Genomic DNA, 17,080 nt, shown 5'->3' with positions numbered 1-17,080 from the left:
GTTTGTGTGCTTGTTTTCCATTATTAATGTGAAATTGAACGTGTTGAAAAAATAATTTAGCACCAACTTCTACCCCATTTTTGCATACTTTACAAGGGTAATAAAGTCTTTGATACTACTACTACTACTACTAATAATAATAATAATGTTGGTCCCGGGTTCGAATTTGGCTCGGGCATGGATATTTGTGTCCATTCATCAATTCCATCATATCATCACTCATCCCCATCTTCGTAAATTAGCCAAAAGTGGCACAAAAAGCGAAGTAAAATAATAATAACAATAATGATATAATAATATTATTATTAGCATTATTATTATTAAAATAATAATAATTATTATTATTAAAATAATAATAATTATTATTATTAAAATAATAATAAGAAAAATTATTATTATTGGTACGTTTATCCTGTTACTTGCCCCCACCAGAAAAAAATCGTGGTTGCGCCTCTGATGCAGACAACAGCATTAAAAAGAAAGGACCTGAATTCTGCATTTATCACATTGCCGTGCACACCAGTGTCGGAGAATGAGCTGGAGAAAAGCGGCAGGCACATATCCAATGGGGGGTTAGTGGACTCTAGCCCCCCCGAAAGTTTTCTGTTTACACTAGATAAAATGAGGTTTTTGGTTTCTTTTGGCGTGAAATAAAATAATGTGACGATAATTTAAGGAGAGAAATAATTATGGAGGCAAGACGGAGAATATTCTGTAACCCTGTTATTCATAATAGCACGTATCCAAAGTGGGGCACGGGGGGCTCGAGCCCGCCCTCCAAGAAACTTCTCAATTTACACTAGATTAAATTAGTTTTTTTTTGCTTCTTTGAATAATGTGACAATAATATAAGGAGAGAAATAATTATCGAGGCAAGATGGAGAATGTTCTATAACCCTGTTATTGTTAAAGCATACATCCAAGGTGAGAATCAGGGGCTCGACCCCCCTTCATGAAAATTTTCTGTTTACACTAGATAAAATTAGATTTTTGGCTTCTTGAATAATGTGACGATGATTTAAGGAGATAAACAATTATCGAAACAAGACGGAGAATGTTCTATAATCCTATTATTGTTAATAGCACGTATCCAAGGTGGGGATCAGGGGGCTCGAGCCCCCTTGTTTACACTAGATAAAATTAGGTTTTTGGCTTCTTGAATAATGCGATTATAGTTTGAGAGAAATAATTATCGGGACAAGACGGAGAATGTTCTATAACCCTGCTATTGATAATATTGCACGTAAACTTTTCTTGCGCTTTCGGTGTTATCGCAGCGAACTTGAGCACTATGTAGAGACTTGTCAGCATTTGGAAGCTGCACAACAAAAGAAGCACCACACGTAGGGCGATTCGTTGTAATTTTTTATCTCTGGAAAGCGCGAGAGGGAACGTTCTTGAATAAGAGAAGGAGTCGAACTACTGGCAATATTTATGAATCGTTTTATCTGCGGAACTTTCTAGAATATAATGAGGATATAAATGCGCGGCTTCAATTTCCCGATTGATCTGTACAACAGAATCGGTTAATGAGACTTTAGTTCATACAGTCGATTAGTGATCAGTAGGACTAGGATTTTTATGACCTAAAATCACCAAAATATGCAAAATAAAATATGCTCTTATGACCTAAAGTTTTACAAAATATGCACTATAATTTGAAAAATATGCCCTTATAACTAGACCAGAGGCGTGGTGTGCATGTAGCTGATGTTACCACAGGTAACAGCAAAATGTAAAGAATTAAAAAGTTGTTTCAATAAAATGGCATTGTTAAATACGTTAATGAACACCGTTGCCGTCGAGTAGATATTGCCTAGGACATTTTTTCTGCAGCCGACAGAAGCGAAGAGGGAGGCCGTTCCGCTACTCTGAAGAGGCAACAAGGGAGAAGAGGGCGCCAGTGCAAGGAAAGAGCAGGGAAGGACTTTGGTGTATAGTGTGCTACGGGGTTATTCATATGCCTGTTAAGGGGCCCTGTTGCTGTTCATACCTAGCGGATCAGCCAGTGTTGTCACATCGGACTGGCAGAAAAGAGCTAAATCCTGCCTAAAAAGGAATGCCATTTCTGTGAAGCAACTATAGATAAACTGCAGAGCCAAGGCTGGATTGAACTACAACTGAGACCAGTTAGGTAATAGACGAAAATATAGTTCCTTGGTGATATTCGTGATCTGGACAAACCTTGCTCCAAAGTATTAAGTTGGCAACAGTAGTACGTACAGCTGTGCTCCCCTTCCACAAAGGAGCGGAGGTCTGTCGTCTGCTCATTGCTCACCTCACAAACGTCAAACTGACCCGAGAAAAGTGTGTATTTTCTTCTTCCACTTCGCACCTCATTGCAAAGAAACAGAGACAGTTGAAGAATTGACAAGGGTCTACCACTATTCATTTGATTTTCGTGGTAGTTCTTTCTAGAAGTGTTTGTGGCTAAATCACTGTGCTGCTTGCAAAACAAGAATGAGATGAACAAATATCTAGCTCGAAGACAGGTTTTCTTTACCGGGGAAGGGGGATGATAACGTGTAGCAGGCATAATTGTCGTACTGATAGCCGGTAACACTTTTGAAAAAGTCACGCCACGCCACTGATCTAGACTGTTTCAAACATCAATATCTAACATATGCTGAAATATTTTCACATACGTACTATTTTTTAGTTCACTCTATGAGCACTGAGTATCACGTAGAAATGGCCCAATATGCCAAAATATGCCGTTAAAAAGCATCTTATTTCAATTAGTTTCTTCACAATATGAATTTCTAAATATTTAGGCAACTCATCACCCTTATCAAAATAAATATGCTAAGTCATGAAAATCCTAGCCCTTGTGATCAGTCAGTGTTCATGAGCCACCGAGTCACCCTTGACTTCGACTGATTTTTCGTTAAAATGTCTACATAGTACATGTCCTGTGTATGTCAAATCGTAAGATGTTGCCTGTATAGTGAACAAGCACAGATAATAAAGGAGAAAGATGTAAACTGAGGGGCATTCCCACCGGTTGAGGAGATTTTTTTTTTCCCTTCTGTGGTCAACAAGAGCTACCACTTCTAGGTGACGATGACAGGGAGATTTCACACCGTGTCGCCTGAGGATTTCACAAGTCGAAAGTAGGTTTGTGCGGCCTTTTGTGTCGCTACGGTGTGAAACGTTGCTGTTGATTGACACATTCCAAACGACATTTATCGTGTGTTCCTTCAGTCTGAAATCTTCCTAAGTCTTGAAGATTAGTAACAAGGATGGAAAATTAGGGCTTTGTTAAGGTTAGGTGCGAAGGCAAGCGACAGCACGCTAAAGGATCATATCCAAACATGCAGGAAGAACGCATCTTACTTAAGTCTCCAATACGAAATGATAAAAACTTCTGGTGAGTTTATTTTAAAAAATGTGTCCGAGATAAAGAGTGGCGTGCCTAGGATTTTCGGAAGGGAGAGGGGTTACGCATACTATTTTTGGTGGTCAGTCCTGATTTTGCCATCTTTTCCTGTCTTTGACGTTTTCTTTTTTTAAGGAATACTGGGTCAAATGGGTTTATGACCCAACCAACCCTCCTTGGACACATAACTGGATATAAATGAGTAAGCATCTGATCATATCGGAAGACAAAACATAGATGTGTTGGGAACGGAAGGGTTTTCACTGTGCGTTAGTTTCACGATCCAGCTGTATTCTAGAAGACTTCCTTTGTTTCTTGCCGATATATGAAGACTGCGGAAGCTAGGACAGACAATTTTGAACACTTGCGAGTGCTTAGACCTACCGGAATATGAACAATTTGGTGGGTTTCGGCTTTTATAAGAGCTGCAAACATGGGAGGACAAGACACATTAGTGGTGTCCAGGTTCGAATCAGAGAGAAATATTCGAGAACTGTGGCGTCCAGTTCAGGGCCGACGCTAGTCATTTTGCCGCCCTGGGTGGTGGCGGCAGATGCCGCTCTCTCTCGACTCCCTACCCCCGGTCATTATGCAGCAACAGGAAATTGAAAATCAATATATTCCTAAGTAAAACGTCAAACTATAAAATAAATATTGAGACTTCTTACGCTATTTCAATACTACATATTATAAGCACAAAAGGATAACTCGCTCGACCACAGTTAAACTTTAAAAAATGCGACACTAATTTTATATTATGTTAACGTTGACTTTTATAACAATAAATTTATTTTTGTTTTATTTATATTTTGAGGGATTTCGTTGATTGTTTGATGCAGAAATTAATGGAATAAATGATATTAAATTAATTCTCTCTCTCTCTCTCTCTCTCTCTCTTTCAAACGTATCTTAAATGTAACAAGTATTAGGAAAGTAATGAAGGCTTCACTTCATATGTTTACCGTTGTAGGTCTGTGATATATGATTGGATTTTTAAAAGAATTACATGTAATATTCCAGGATCTCAGGCGTGGGTGATCTGAGGTCTGAATTCTTTCCTGCGTTGTCCCCACATAAAGCGGCTCTGGGGTTCACCCAGCCTCAAATATATTAGCAGAGCAGTCATTATAATTTGAATTGAGATTATCTAAACGTTGGTCATAATCAAGAACGTGTTCTTTCAATGATTCTTGCACATTTTCAAATTCAGATAGTTTGACATCAACATTACGACATTTATTATCCAATACAGATTCAAGACGTGTAGTTGATTGTAAACACGATGTTCCAACCGCATCTATCTTGTCCTTATTTATTTTTTTTATTTACATTTTACTTGGGATTACCGCTAAGCAGTTTTTCCCATATCTATCTTGTCCTTAAATTCAAACATTAAGATATTGAGCCGATTGTTAACATGACTAATATAATGATTAACAGCTTCAAATTTAACATCAAGCTATGAAGATAACTGTGTATGTGCACTAGATAATTCAGCTTGTTTCGAAGATATAACGTTGAACTTAACCTGAATATTTTCATTAGACAGATTTAATTCTGATCTAATTCTGATTAGACTGTTTGAGTTCCTGATTAGACTGTTCAAACATATTGATTTTTGATTGATAGATTGATTGATTTAGTGTTTTAAGTCTACTTTGCACAATAAGGCTAATCGGGACTGGACCTACAGTTTAAAGTGGAATCCGATCCCCTATGTGCCTCCACCGGGTATCGAACCCGGGACCCCTTGCTTATAATGCGACGATGATAGAAATGCATATTGAAGATGACTTTGTTCTTCACTGCTGCTGATTGTTGAAATAGTGACTGTTGTCATTCACGTTATCAATTTATCAGATGATGAATTTTCCAATGTAATTTAGAACATTACAGTTTAATTTTTTCAAGATAAATTCCGAAAATATATTGATATTGAGAAATTTATTTAATATAATTACATTTTTTACTGCCAGGAACCTTAAAAAAACAGAGAAATAATATGCATGTTAGATATATTAATATGCATACATATTTTTTACACATTTCAGCTATTTTTTGAATATATTTATGAATGTATTTCACATGTTTTGCCTACATAAAAATCCTGGCACTCGTAGCCCCGTCCAGTTCGCTGCACTTTTTGACTCTCTCCACTCGCACGTCTAGTTGGTTACACCACAGACTAGTTCTAATACTTTCTGCTCTGGTTACACTATGCAACACCGACTCGTCTACTTCGTTGATTTGGTGTCAAGTAGTGTATTAGGTCTCTGCACCGTTTGCACTACATTCTGGACCGGTGTAGTGTGTGGTGTATGATCACGTGGTGCGTGCTAACTAATCAAATGAACTTTGAAAGCAGCAAACAGGCATTTGTTGAATCTTATGAATTTGAACACCGCTAATCGTCTACGTGGTTGAACGTCATTTCCACCGGGATGCACCTGTATTACGCCTAGTGTCAGGAAGTGCCGCGAACTGGACGGGGCTAGCGAAGACCTTCAATCAACATTCAAATTCTCGGAAGTGCCCAATCCCGATGTAACCTTGTACAATGCCAGTAGTGAGTCAAGCTCAAAACAAGGAAAAAAAATCCTTCTTCCCCACTTGCTTACAAGCTCTATTTAGGGAAGTGAAAGAATAGCATGTCACATCAGATAACGCAGTCATCGGCGGGTGAGTGACGGCGGAAAGAAAAATTGGACAAATGACTAGTATTGAGCGAGGTCTAGGCCACGTGTTGGTCGAAAACTCTTCTTGTTGGCAAACAATATAGCGATCGATCCCCCTGAATGACCTGAGAAACCGATAACAGTCGAAAACAACCCATTCAAGGCTCAACAGGAACTGGGTTTTGAAGGTTTGAGCTTATGTGGTCGAGACAGTTGGGAATCCTCGATATTGCTACAATGAAGAGGCCAAGATGCAGTTTCTGAAGCATGTCTTCGTAATCTACAACTTGTTTCTTGTGGTAAGTTAACTTTCATTCTGCAGTTTGCTAAATATTTTATCCGCTGATTGCTTTTGTTTCAAGGTCAAAGCGGTTTTTTTTTGTCCCCAACACCTCTTCATGGTAATTTCGATCACCGACAGTTTAAGAGGTGGAGTGAAAAGAGGCTTACAACCTAAACCTAATAATAAATACCCAGATATATAAGGAGCTTCAGTCCACCCCAGGTCCTCTTTTGCAAAGGGGCCTGCTTCGACCTTCGTAGTGAAGTGGTTGGCACAGTACGCTACGACGCCAGGGATCACGGGATGGGTATAGCAGTTCTTTGTGAGTGTCCCTTCATTAATTTCACCACATCATCACTCACCCTCATCGTCGCGATTAGACAAAAGTGCCAGAAAAACAAAGTACATAAACCAAAGCAACCAGTCAACCAAAAGTGGCAGAAAATCGACGCTAGATAACAAATCAAAGCAAAGGTGTCGGCACCAGAAAGATAAGACAATATCTTTGAAAATGGACTCAAAAATGAAACAAATGAGATATTTCAAATGTGGTTAAAAAATCTTATCTAATAACTTGACCTAAGAGTTAAAGTAGGGTGAGAAATTATAGGCACCAAAAATCTCTCAATAAGCAGGCAAAAAAGCACCCTTTCTTTGGAAGGCGGCTGCGAGACGGCATGGGTTCGATCCCGAGTTCAGTCTCCGGGAATTTTCGGCTTGTGTATAGAGCCGGTGGCAACCCACCATCGTGAGGAAATTGGGGAGCTACGAGTGAGTGGCGTAACCCGGTCTCGGAAAGATCCTACAACGGCTGAGGATTGTAGGACACCCCCCACGCCACTCTCAAGCGACGCTCACAAAAAAAAAAGTATATATATATATAAATGCAAGCCGATATTTGGAGAAGCTCTGTGCAATTTACAAAGAGTGGGTCCTCCCCGTTGGCGTATAGTAGTAAAGTCGTCGAATTGAAATCAAGGGGTCCCGGGTTCGATACCCAGTGGAGGCACATTGCACAGTGGTTTGGATCCCACTTTAAACTGTAGGTCCAGCCCCCCTTAGCCTATATATGTATAAAGTGGTCTTAAAAATCTCAACCGCAAAACTTTCAAATAGAGGTTTAATTACAGAGGTTTAATAAATAGTTTAGTTTGCCATTAGTGAATAACAAGCTCGGACTACTGATAGTTGATCCCATTCGATTACAGAACTGTAAGAGGGTAGTTCTGAAAAGTCCTATCCGTGTTTTTTAAGAAAAAGTGAAGAGAATTAGTTCTGATTTTACTGACCACCCAGGTCCGTAGCCAGGATTTTATTTTGGGAAGGTCTCTAACATCTAAAGGTAAAGAAAAGGGGACTAGAAGACTTGAAGATGAATTTCTTAGTGCATTACAAATTATTATGCAAGATGTTTAATGCTGATAAAAGTAAAATTAATTACCACTATACACAATTTAAAATATATATTTGTGGGATTTCAAGGGGGGCTTCAGCCCCTCTTAGCCCTCCCCCTGGCTACGTGCCTGTCACCACCAAATAGACATTTATCGTAGCTTACGACGAGGTTTTGCATTCCAGTCCATTGAACCAGTTTTTTGACAGCTTTTGGGAGTTCCCTGTCACCGTGAAATCTTTGTCCACCCAAAAATAACTTCATAAAAGACATGGACGTTTTCCTAAAACCCTGCATATTGAATGTTCAAGGGGGCGTAGGGGGGGGGAGGGCGGGGACTTTTGGGAAAATACAACTCTAGAGATGGTCTAACAATACACCAAAATTCAGCTTTCCCCTAATTATTTCCGACAACACCCCCCCCCCCTCCACCATTTTTTGCCTTCGTTTTCTGGACTATGTTAACAAAACAGGTCTTGCCTGGAACACGGCCGATGAATGACTAAAGCTTAACGCTCAATGAGACGCCGGAAACGCGCCACCACGAACATCCGAGTGGAAAATTCCATGTCCCTTACCGAGGGTAGTCCGCCCATGTACCGTGCCTCCACGGTCCAAACAACTCCACCGAGCGGAAAAGTTTCCATGCTTGATTACAGCGGGGCCGAGCATGACGCTTGCCAGAGAGAGATAAACGAAGAAACGCGGAATTACACGAGAGGTCATAGGGAGACGCGGTATAGGACGAAAAAATTCCACCCCAGAAACCTGCAGATTTCTTGCACTGAAATTCTGCGCTGTAGTAAGCGTTACATCATTTGATTTCAATAGAAGCAGGCAACAGAAGTTCTGTTGCCGCGTTTCTCCGCATTGTGCGCTACTCTGTGAGCAAGAGGGCAATACTTTCCGAACGACCCTCGTATTTCCCTAAAAATACGTCGGTGATAATATTCGTTATTTCCTGATTTTATCCACTCAGTAAGTCTTATTGTTCCTATGATTCGGTGGAAATTATAGTAACATTTCTATTACTGCAGCTAGTAACAACAACAATAATAATAACATAATTTTGTGATCGCGATTTCAATTATTGTTGAAGGGAAACTGTGTAAAAAAAGAAACAGAAATTTTGCTCTTTAGAAAGGAAGACTTGTACATTCTGGTTATGGCAACATTGGTAGAGCGTGATTTAACAAAATTTGACACTGTGCATTAGGGTTTGGCTTCTTTCTAGGCGTCTGGAATCGGGCACATCGTGATCGGGACAATGGCTCCGCAGGTTCTCGACAAGTATGGGAAATCTCTGGAGAAGTCTTTCTTCATCACATCCTTCGCACTCATCTTCATCGGAAGTGTCCTGGTCACCATTGCAATCACAGGAAGCATAGGGTCTTACTTAGGAAATCATTGCCTGGTTAACATGGTAAGCGATTTTGGTCAATAGTACTGTACGGTCGAGGAAAGAAATACTTCCCCCATAAGCCTGCTGGTATTAACGTTCTATGGGGAAAGTATTTTTATTCATGACTGTACATCTACAAGATCTATTACTCATAAAGTGAAGTCATATGTCAATGGAATTGAACTTGTAATTATTTTCCCCCCACTTATTCACTGAAGATTTCTCTACACTGTAGGCCTACATCTCGTGCTATTAATAGAATTACAACTAGGTAAAAGTAGTAAGTATATGGTCCACCAGTGTCTGCGAATAGAGGGGCCAGGGGGCAGTTCCCCCCCAATTTTCGCCACTTTTTCCCCCGTACTATGATAAAACTTATCTACAAATGGAAATATACTGTCTTTGCCTCCAGGTTTTGGAACCCAATCGCCGCCACTGTGGTTCATACCGTATTTCATCTCATAATCGTCGCAGATTTTATGCCCAATTTTTATTTTATCTTTTAAATAAGTGGCGTGCGACCATTATGTGAAACTTCTTTTTTTTTTTTAAATAATTGTTCCGGTATTACTGATAGTAATAATCAGGGATTACTAAACTGTCTTTGGTGCAAAATTAGGATGCACGGAATACTCGTTAAAATTGAATAGTCCAAATCGACGCACATAATTTCTTCGTGACAATTTAACGAACATTTTTCTGATCAAGGAAAAAAGGTAAAACATTAGTTGTTAGTGCCGCTATCATTGGTTTATCGTTGTCTGACGCGACGATACGACGATTACGCGACGAAAGGTTGTAAACCAATTCTTGAACTGAAAAAACAGGATGCGACGACCATTATGCCGTGAAATACTGTAATGTCGACCTTTTTATGCCACCGTGCAAGAGAACAGTATGATTGCAATTAATGCTAATTTATTTTAGTCTTGGTGAAAATAAAAGAATTGTCCGATTGCAGTTAATGCATGAAACGTATTGTTCGAGTTATGTCTTACCCAGAATGAATTAATTCTGTAAAAGTAAAATAGTTACTCCACTAACTTAAAATAGCGTAGCGATAACCATAAGTGAGTTACTTTCTAAAATTGGCCAACTCAGAAGACCCGAGTTCGATTCCCGGGGTGTGTGATTTCAGGTGGGGATATTTCTGGCAATGTCCCCAAATGAAGCGGCTCTGGTGTTCACCTAGCCTCTAATAAATGGTGCCTGGGTGATAAAGATGGCCGGAACTTGGTGCTGACCATATCACCTCCACGAATGGCCGAATGGTTTGGGTTGTCTTTACCTTTTAGTAAGTGTAACTTAATTACTTACGGGCGAAGTAACTGTAAATCTGTTACTTGTAAAGTGTAATTTTCTTGTATTTATATTGATTGATAATGATAATTGTAATTTTCTCTTGTAGTTCTCCATAATAGCGTTCGGGATGTTTGCCCTAGAGTTGAGTGCAGGTATAGGGGTGTTCGTCCTGATCTACTACCTGGGGGATGATCTGAAGAAGGATTTCGGCGCTTCCCTCATCAAATACATCGGCAGCGAGACGATGCGAGAGACTTGGGATCTCATTCAACACAAGGTAACTCATATAGAAGGTTTATACTTGGTTATCATGGGTTACGTTTGAACAAAGATAAATCTAAACAGTTAACGTTCGTTACAAAAACTCACCAATTATTTTTCATTTTATAAATAATTTCGAAATTGAAAAGATTGAACAGAAGTAATATTTAATTCTCGTCTGAATTTCAATTTGCATGTTTTATAAACTATTAACAAAGCGACAGCTATTATGAGCAACATAGGTACGTACATGGTAATATCTATTTAAAGTGTTCTATCCCTAATTGTAATGCTATTTAAACTAAAGGTATACTAATATTAGAATTCGCAACTGTTATTTCGTACTGAAATTGCACAAAGTGTAATACACAACTCTTAGAGAGTGTATATAAATTATTAGTTAGGTTTATTTATTTCCAATGTAAATTATTTCGTCTCTATTATGACTATGAAAATGTATTACATAAATTGAATCTTATTTCACTGTCAGATGGAAGTAATCTCGAAATCAAATTTGTGACTGGCAAAATGTCACACCTAGAGATTTTTATGAAATTGGGATTTAAAATACCAGTATCGAAATTTTAGAACAATATCAGTAATGTATACATATAATGGAGATAAATCATTTACACATAATATAATAGCTCAGTATAATGCCAGTAAGAGTAATTGAATGTATACATAGCTATTTTGTTTGGATTTTATGACTTTAACATTGGATAATTTAATACCACGGTTCATAGTTTTATATATTTCTTGTCCTTGTGTAACATCTTGTATTTTATTATTATGTTAATTTTATTTGTTCATTTTCTCCTTTTAATTTGTGACTCAATCAATGAGGGCATGAGTAAAAGTACTTTGGGATTATTTGTATACATGCACTATAAACACTGTTTTATGTAAATAAATACATATACCGGTACTTTCCAACCGCAGAAGACAAGACTAGCTCTAGTGGACGAGTCTACACCCGATAGGGGAGGTAGGTAGATACAAGCACGAAACAAACGCTGTAGGTTTCAGATCTGTATTTTCTATGTATGTGTTTCGTTTTGTTTATTATCGCTCGCTTAGTTGTTGTTTGCGATCACTTTTACAGCTCTTAACCTCCCCACCTGATAGCTACCTCTCTACGAGCATGACTTTCCTGTCATCGGCAAGTAAGGACTCTCCTATAGGAACACCTCCTTATCGTATTCAAGTACGTGTTCAGGATGCTCCTATACGACGGCTTCTTTCCCAGCTGGGCATTTTGTGGACATAATTAGAAACAACAGATATTAATTATATTTTGCTAAATAATTAACGCTGCAAATATTAAAGAAGATTATGATTTCAGAGGATTACTAAAAATTAAATTGATTGATTTGGTGTTTTAAGTCCACTTTATGCACCGAAAGGCTAATCTGGACTGGACCTACAGTTTAAAGTGGAATCCGAACCACTATGTGCCTCTACCGGGTATCAACCCCGGGACCCCTTGATTACAAGGCGGTCACGATACCCCTGCGCCCGCGGGGAGGCTCCCAAATTGAAGAATAGTTATGATATATTGCTTATAAATTGAATCGGAAGATTTAAGAAGGGAATAAGTCCAAAAAGTAAATTTGTGGGAAATAAAAAATATATAAAAAAAGCTGTATAAGTGGGAGATTGTGCGTCCAAGAACAACAAAATTCGTACTGGAACATGAAAACCCTGTGTAGGTACAGAGGAGTACGTGAAAAACAATGTACATGTAACCAGAACTTATATAAAATGTAAAAGAGGTGGTGGATTTATTTCCTTCTTATAACATATGACGTTTTTGCTGAAAAAAAAAAACGGAAATAAAGTGTACAATGGAAAATAAACCCAACCAGGACCTTTCGTTTGATAATCACCAGCAGAGTTAGCAATAAGGCGACCCAGGGTCTTAACCCAGGTACCTAATTCTCACCGCTAACAAGATTTTTAGTCTTTCCACAGGGATTAGCAGCATCAAGGAAAATTACGCAAATTACGTTCTTGGAATAGCGGTATTACATGAGCTGGTGACGTGATAAGAAAAAGCAGCGACGCAATACAAAATTATCGCGAAGAATAAATCGATAAGAGAATACAATCTGTTCGGGGATAGAATGGATAAATTCCGACCTGTATCTCTGGCAACAGCCAAAGTTAGGTGTTACCTCTGCCTTAAGAAAACCAGTCCGATATGAAATGTAACGATACCTGTGGTGTCCAAAGGAGCCGGACGCGGGTACGTGACACACCTCTTATCGTAATTGCAGCCGACTTTACATTCATACAGATTTCAACGTGCGTTGAACCGTGGAATCTGCAGGCTTCGCTGAGAGCTGGGTGCGATTTTTTTTCCAGTCAACTTGTGAATGCAGGTTCATTTCTTCCTCTCTGATTGGCTGTTGGAAAGTTACGGTGCTCTGATTGTGAGAATATCTTATTTCCTATTTTCAGCGCAAATTTGCTGCTTTCTAATCTAACCTAACCTAACGTACAGCGCAAATAAGATATTCTCACAATCAGAGCACCGTAACTTTCCAACGGCCAATCAAAGAGCAAGAAATAACCCGCATTCACAAGTTGACTGGAAAAAGAAAAAGCGCGAGCGGGGTAGAGACAGTTCGTGTGGTGTTGTCACGTTCAACGTACATTGCTACTCCGTTGAATATTAATCTGTATAAAATTGGTTTCGTAATGTGATATTACAACGGTAATGGGTTTTAATGACAGCCGCAAGGAGTTTCAAGACAATACTACGATACTAAGAAACTATTTTTGTCAGATTTAAAAATATCTGAAAATTAAGAATTGTATTTAAAACTTTACTACCTGCATTGTATTTAAATTTTAGCACGATTGGACCACACGTTTTTATTTGTAGAATTCAAAGAGAGGTTGTTTGGAAAACACAAAAAAAGGCACTTTTTTATTCTCACAACGATAACAAATCGAAGGTATACTCGGATAAAACTGTTCACCATAGATTAATGAAGAATTCAGTGTACTAAATTGTGGTGTAACTCGTTTTGGTTGTATATACTGGTTAATTTTTAATCAGTGTCCAAATTCGAGTATCCATAATATTTAATCCGGCAGTAGCGTCGAATTTTAAGCTCGCCCTGGAACATTAACACAGACACAGGCCAGGGGCAAAATTCCTTTCTTGTAGATCTTCGTCTGGTCTGATTTCTCTGTTGTCCTGCGCTGTAACATCATAAGTCTTATTTTCTGTCACAAATATCTAGACAATAGCGAAAGTAAACCACACGTGAATGTTAAAGTTCCGCCTTGCCACCTGTAGAACATTTCGACAAGAAGAAAGGTCTTGCTCAACTTCCCACATGAACTGAATTAATCTCTTTACATAATGTAAATTCTCGTGAAGAATTCGATGTATCCCGCACGCTATTCACTACCTCTGCAGCACGAACGATAAAATTTCCACCGGAGCTGGAAGTAGTTCGAAGACGCTCCACAAGATAGCGTTAGCGACAGTCATACAGAAAGCTGAACGAGCAAGCCTTCTTCAACTTTTTTTTGCCTTTTTTCGATGCATAGAACTATCCACAACTAAACTAAAACAGGACGAATGGCGCAGCAACTTTCGGTTACGCCTAAGAGCGTTCAATGTTCAGCGTTCATTAATGTCGTTTTTCATTATGACGACGAATTATAACTGAAAACTCAACTCATGGTCCGAAAGATAACGGCTCATCTAAGCGCATGAGGGTTATCTAACAGTAAAAATAACTACCAGCGAAGATACAGGGTGATTCTTATAGAACCGGCCCGACAAAATGAGCTGTAATATACACTGGTGTACAAAATTAAGAGAATTAACTCCTGTTTACGAATATCTCTCAAAACTGGAAAGTCTGAGGTTACCAAAGCATACACCAGCGCTGGTGTTGACTACAGCTTTGACTAAGGTATCGTACGTGGACGTGGTGCTGCGACAGCGGTAGGAAGGACAAGTGGTCGGCTGGTGTTCCGCGCATACATCGTTCGGACTTCGTTCGTACACACCGGCGAGAAGCAGAACGGTAGTGGTCAAATTTGGTACCGGTGGAGAAGCAGTGGGGTAGAATGAGTACCCACGAACGTTTAGAGGATGGCATGAGATGGAGAATCGTTGGACGATTAGAGGCCGGGCAATGTCAAGTTCAGGTTGCGCATGAGTTCAATGTAACGCCTAGTGTCGTCTGCAATTTGTGAAAACAGTTTCAGGAGACCGGATCCTATCCCGACGGCCTGGGCAAGGGCGTCCAAAAACCACAACGGCCAATGAAGATCCGTATTTGGCACTGCCCGCCAGGCGCCCGAGGACGGCAGCAGCCACGCAGCTCGCTCGTGGGACTTCCGTTTCCAGGGTCACTGTTTCCCGAAGGCTCCATGAGCGAGGGCTGTATGCCAGACGACCCGCTGTTTGCATCCCGCTGATCCCTGCCCACAGGAGAGTGCATCTGGCATGGTGCAGAGAACATCAGCGGTTTATCCAACGCCAGTGGGCCCACGCCCTCTTCACTGACGAGTCGCGATTCATCCTCGGCGACGGACCTTGATCTGAGAGAACTTGTAACCCGATACCGTGCCACCAACATCAGGGAAAGGGAAAACTATGTCATGGAGGTGTCATGGTATGAGCTACCATCATGTTGGATGGCCGCACACCACTGCCTGTGTTTGACAGAGGCACGCTGACTGCGCAGAGGTATCGAGAGGAGATCCTAGAGTCCTACGTACGACTTTTCAGGGGTGCAGTTGGCCCTCAGTTCATTTTCATGGACAACAATGCCTGTCCACATAGGGCTCTCCTGGTTGTCAATTTTCTGGAAAGTGATGACATTCGGCGGATAGATTGGCCAGCCTGATCTCCAGACCTGAACCCGATTGAACATGTCTGGGATGCACTTGGGAGGGTCATTGCAGGTCGCCGACTGCCTCAGAGGACCATCCGTGAGCTTCGAACTGCTTTGGAACAGGAGTGGCTGTGGCTGCCACAGGCACTTCTCACCAGTCTCGTGAACAGTATGCCGATTCGATGTGCCACCTGTGTGTCTGTTAGAGATGACCATACCATTATTAGCCTCACTTTGGGCGCCATCTCGCAACGGCAGTGCTAGACATTCCTGCTCTCATGGGCATTACTCACTGTCATATGGGAGTACGTTCACTGTTGTATGGTGTGTATTGCTGTAGGTTACTACTCTGTATGCATACCAAATTGCATTACATTCTGTCCATTAGTTTGGGAGAAATTCGAAAACATGTGTTTATTCTCTTATTGTACACCAGTGTAAAATGCACCATGTAGATATTAACGTAATTCATACATGACATACCTTGGTTGTTCCATTGTATTGTGATCAGAGCATGTGTTGAAAATATCCGCCGTTTTCAAGAAGGCACGCAACCACCCTCGTTTGCATATTCGCCATGACTCGCCGAAATGTTTCTCAGGCGATTTTCCTGATTTCAGCCGAAATGATGTCCTTTTAAGCTTGTAACGTTCCAGGTTTGTTTGCATCCTTCAGTATACCCGGCCAGTGATCCCGGGCTCGAATCCCGGACTGGGCATGGGTGTTATTTGTGTGTCCCTTCATCAATTTCATCATATCACCGATCATCCTCATCTTCGTGATTAGCCAAAAATGGCAGAACTGAGAAGTAAAATAGACCAAATCAATCAATCAAGTCCAAATTTCGATTGATTGATAGCCGGCCTCTGTGTCGGAGTGGTTAAAGCATCGCGCTACGACGCCAGGAATCCCGGGTTCGAATTCTGGCCTCGGCATGGGTGTTCTTTGTGAATGTCCCTTCATCATATCATCACTCATCTCCATCTTTGCGATTGACCAAAAGTGGCAGAAAAACGAAGTAAAATAAGTTATATCAAACAATTGATTTATTTTTCTTCGCTTTTCTGCCACTTTTGACTAATCACTAAGATGGGGATGAATGGGAATCAAGAGACAATTATAAATACATAGGGACAACACAACACGATCCCCACAGATGGTTATACTTGCTGTGAGTAGAGACTAGCCTCGCTAGCCTGCAAAATGCAGTCAATTGTGTACTGTAGACACTATGTATCGGGAATCTCTGGAGCAAAAGGACGAAAACAAGGCTCTGCGCAAGTACTGGCTCGAGAGGGCTCAACCAATGAAGTCGTGCACGGCCTGCTTTATTATGGCCGGAATCCTGAAATGTGGCAACGCTGTCTCGCCGGGCTGAACATCCAGCTACATATAGTGGAACCACGAGCAAAACAACCTGCGCAGACCCGCGAGTCCTGTGCACCGTACCCCCGCGAGTAGGGGAGGGGGAGAGTTGACCATGCTTCCTTATGGCCCGAGGTGGAGGGAAGAAGGGA

The 17,080-nt window shown here is 40.4% G+C and overlaps 1 protein-coding gene across 1 annotated transcript in view; it reads left to right on the top strand.

Moving 5' to 3' along the window:
• The first annotated feature begins 6,149 nt into the window (after window positions 1-6,149).
• LOC145988485 (leukocyte surface antigen CD53-like) overlaps window positions 6,150-17,080 on the top strand; it is a 35,726-nt gene continuing 24,795 nt past the window's right edge. The window contains exons 1-3 of the mRNA XM_083123380.1: window positions 6,150-6,353; window positions 8,965-9,153; window positions 10,541-10,711. Of these exons, the coding sequence (XP_082979506.1) occupies window positions 6,306-6,353; window positions 8,965-9,153; window positions 10,541-10,711 (408 nt within the window). The 5' untranslated portion in view covers window positions 6,150-6,305. The remainder of the gene's footprint in view (window positions 6,354-8,964; window positions 9,154-10,540; window positions 10,712-17,080) is intronic.

This window comes from Lepisma saccharinum, chromosome 1 (assembly GCF_977018435.1).
Source record: "Lepisma saccharinum chromosome 1, izLepSacc3.1, whole genome shotgun sequence".
Taxonomy (NCBI): Eukaryota; Metazoa; Arthropoda; class Insecta; order Zygentoma; family Lepismatidae; genus Lepisma; species Lepisma saccharinum.
This window is presented reverse-complemented; position numbering and strand designations above follow the sequence as displayed.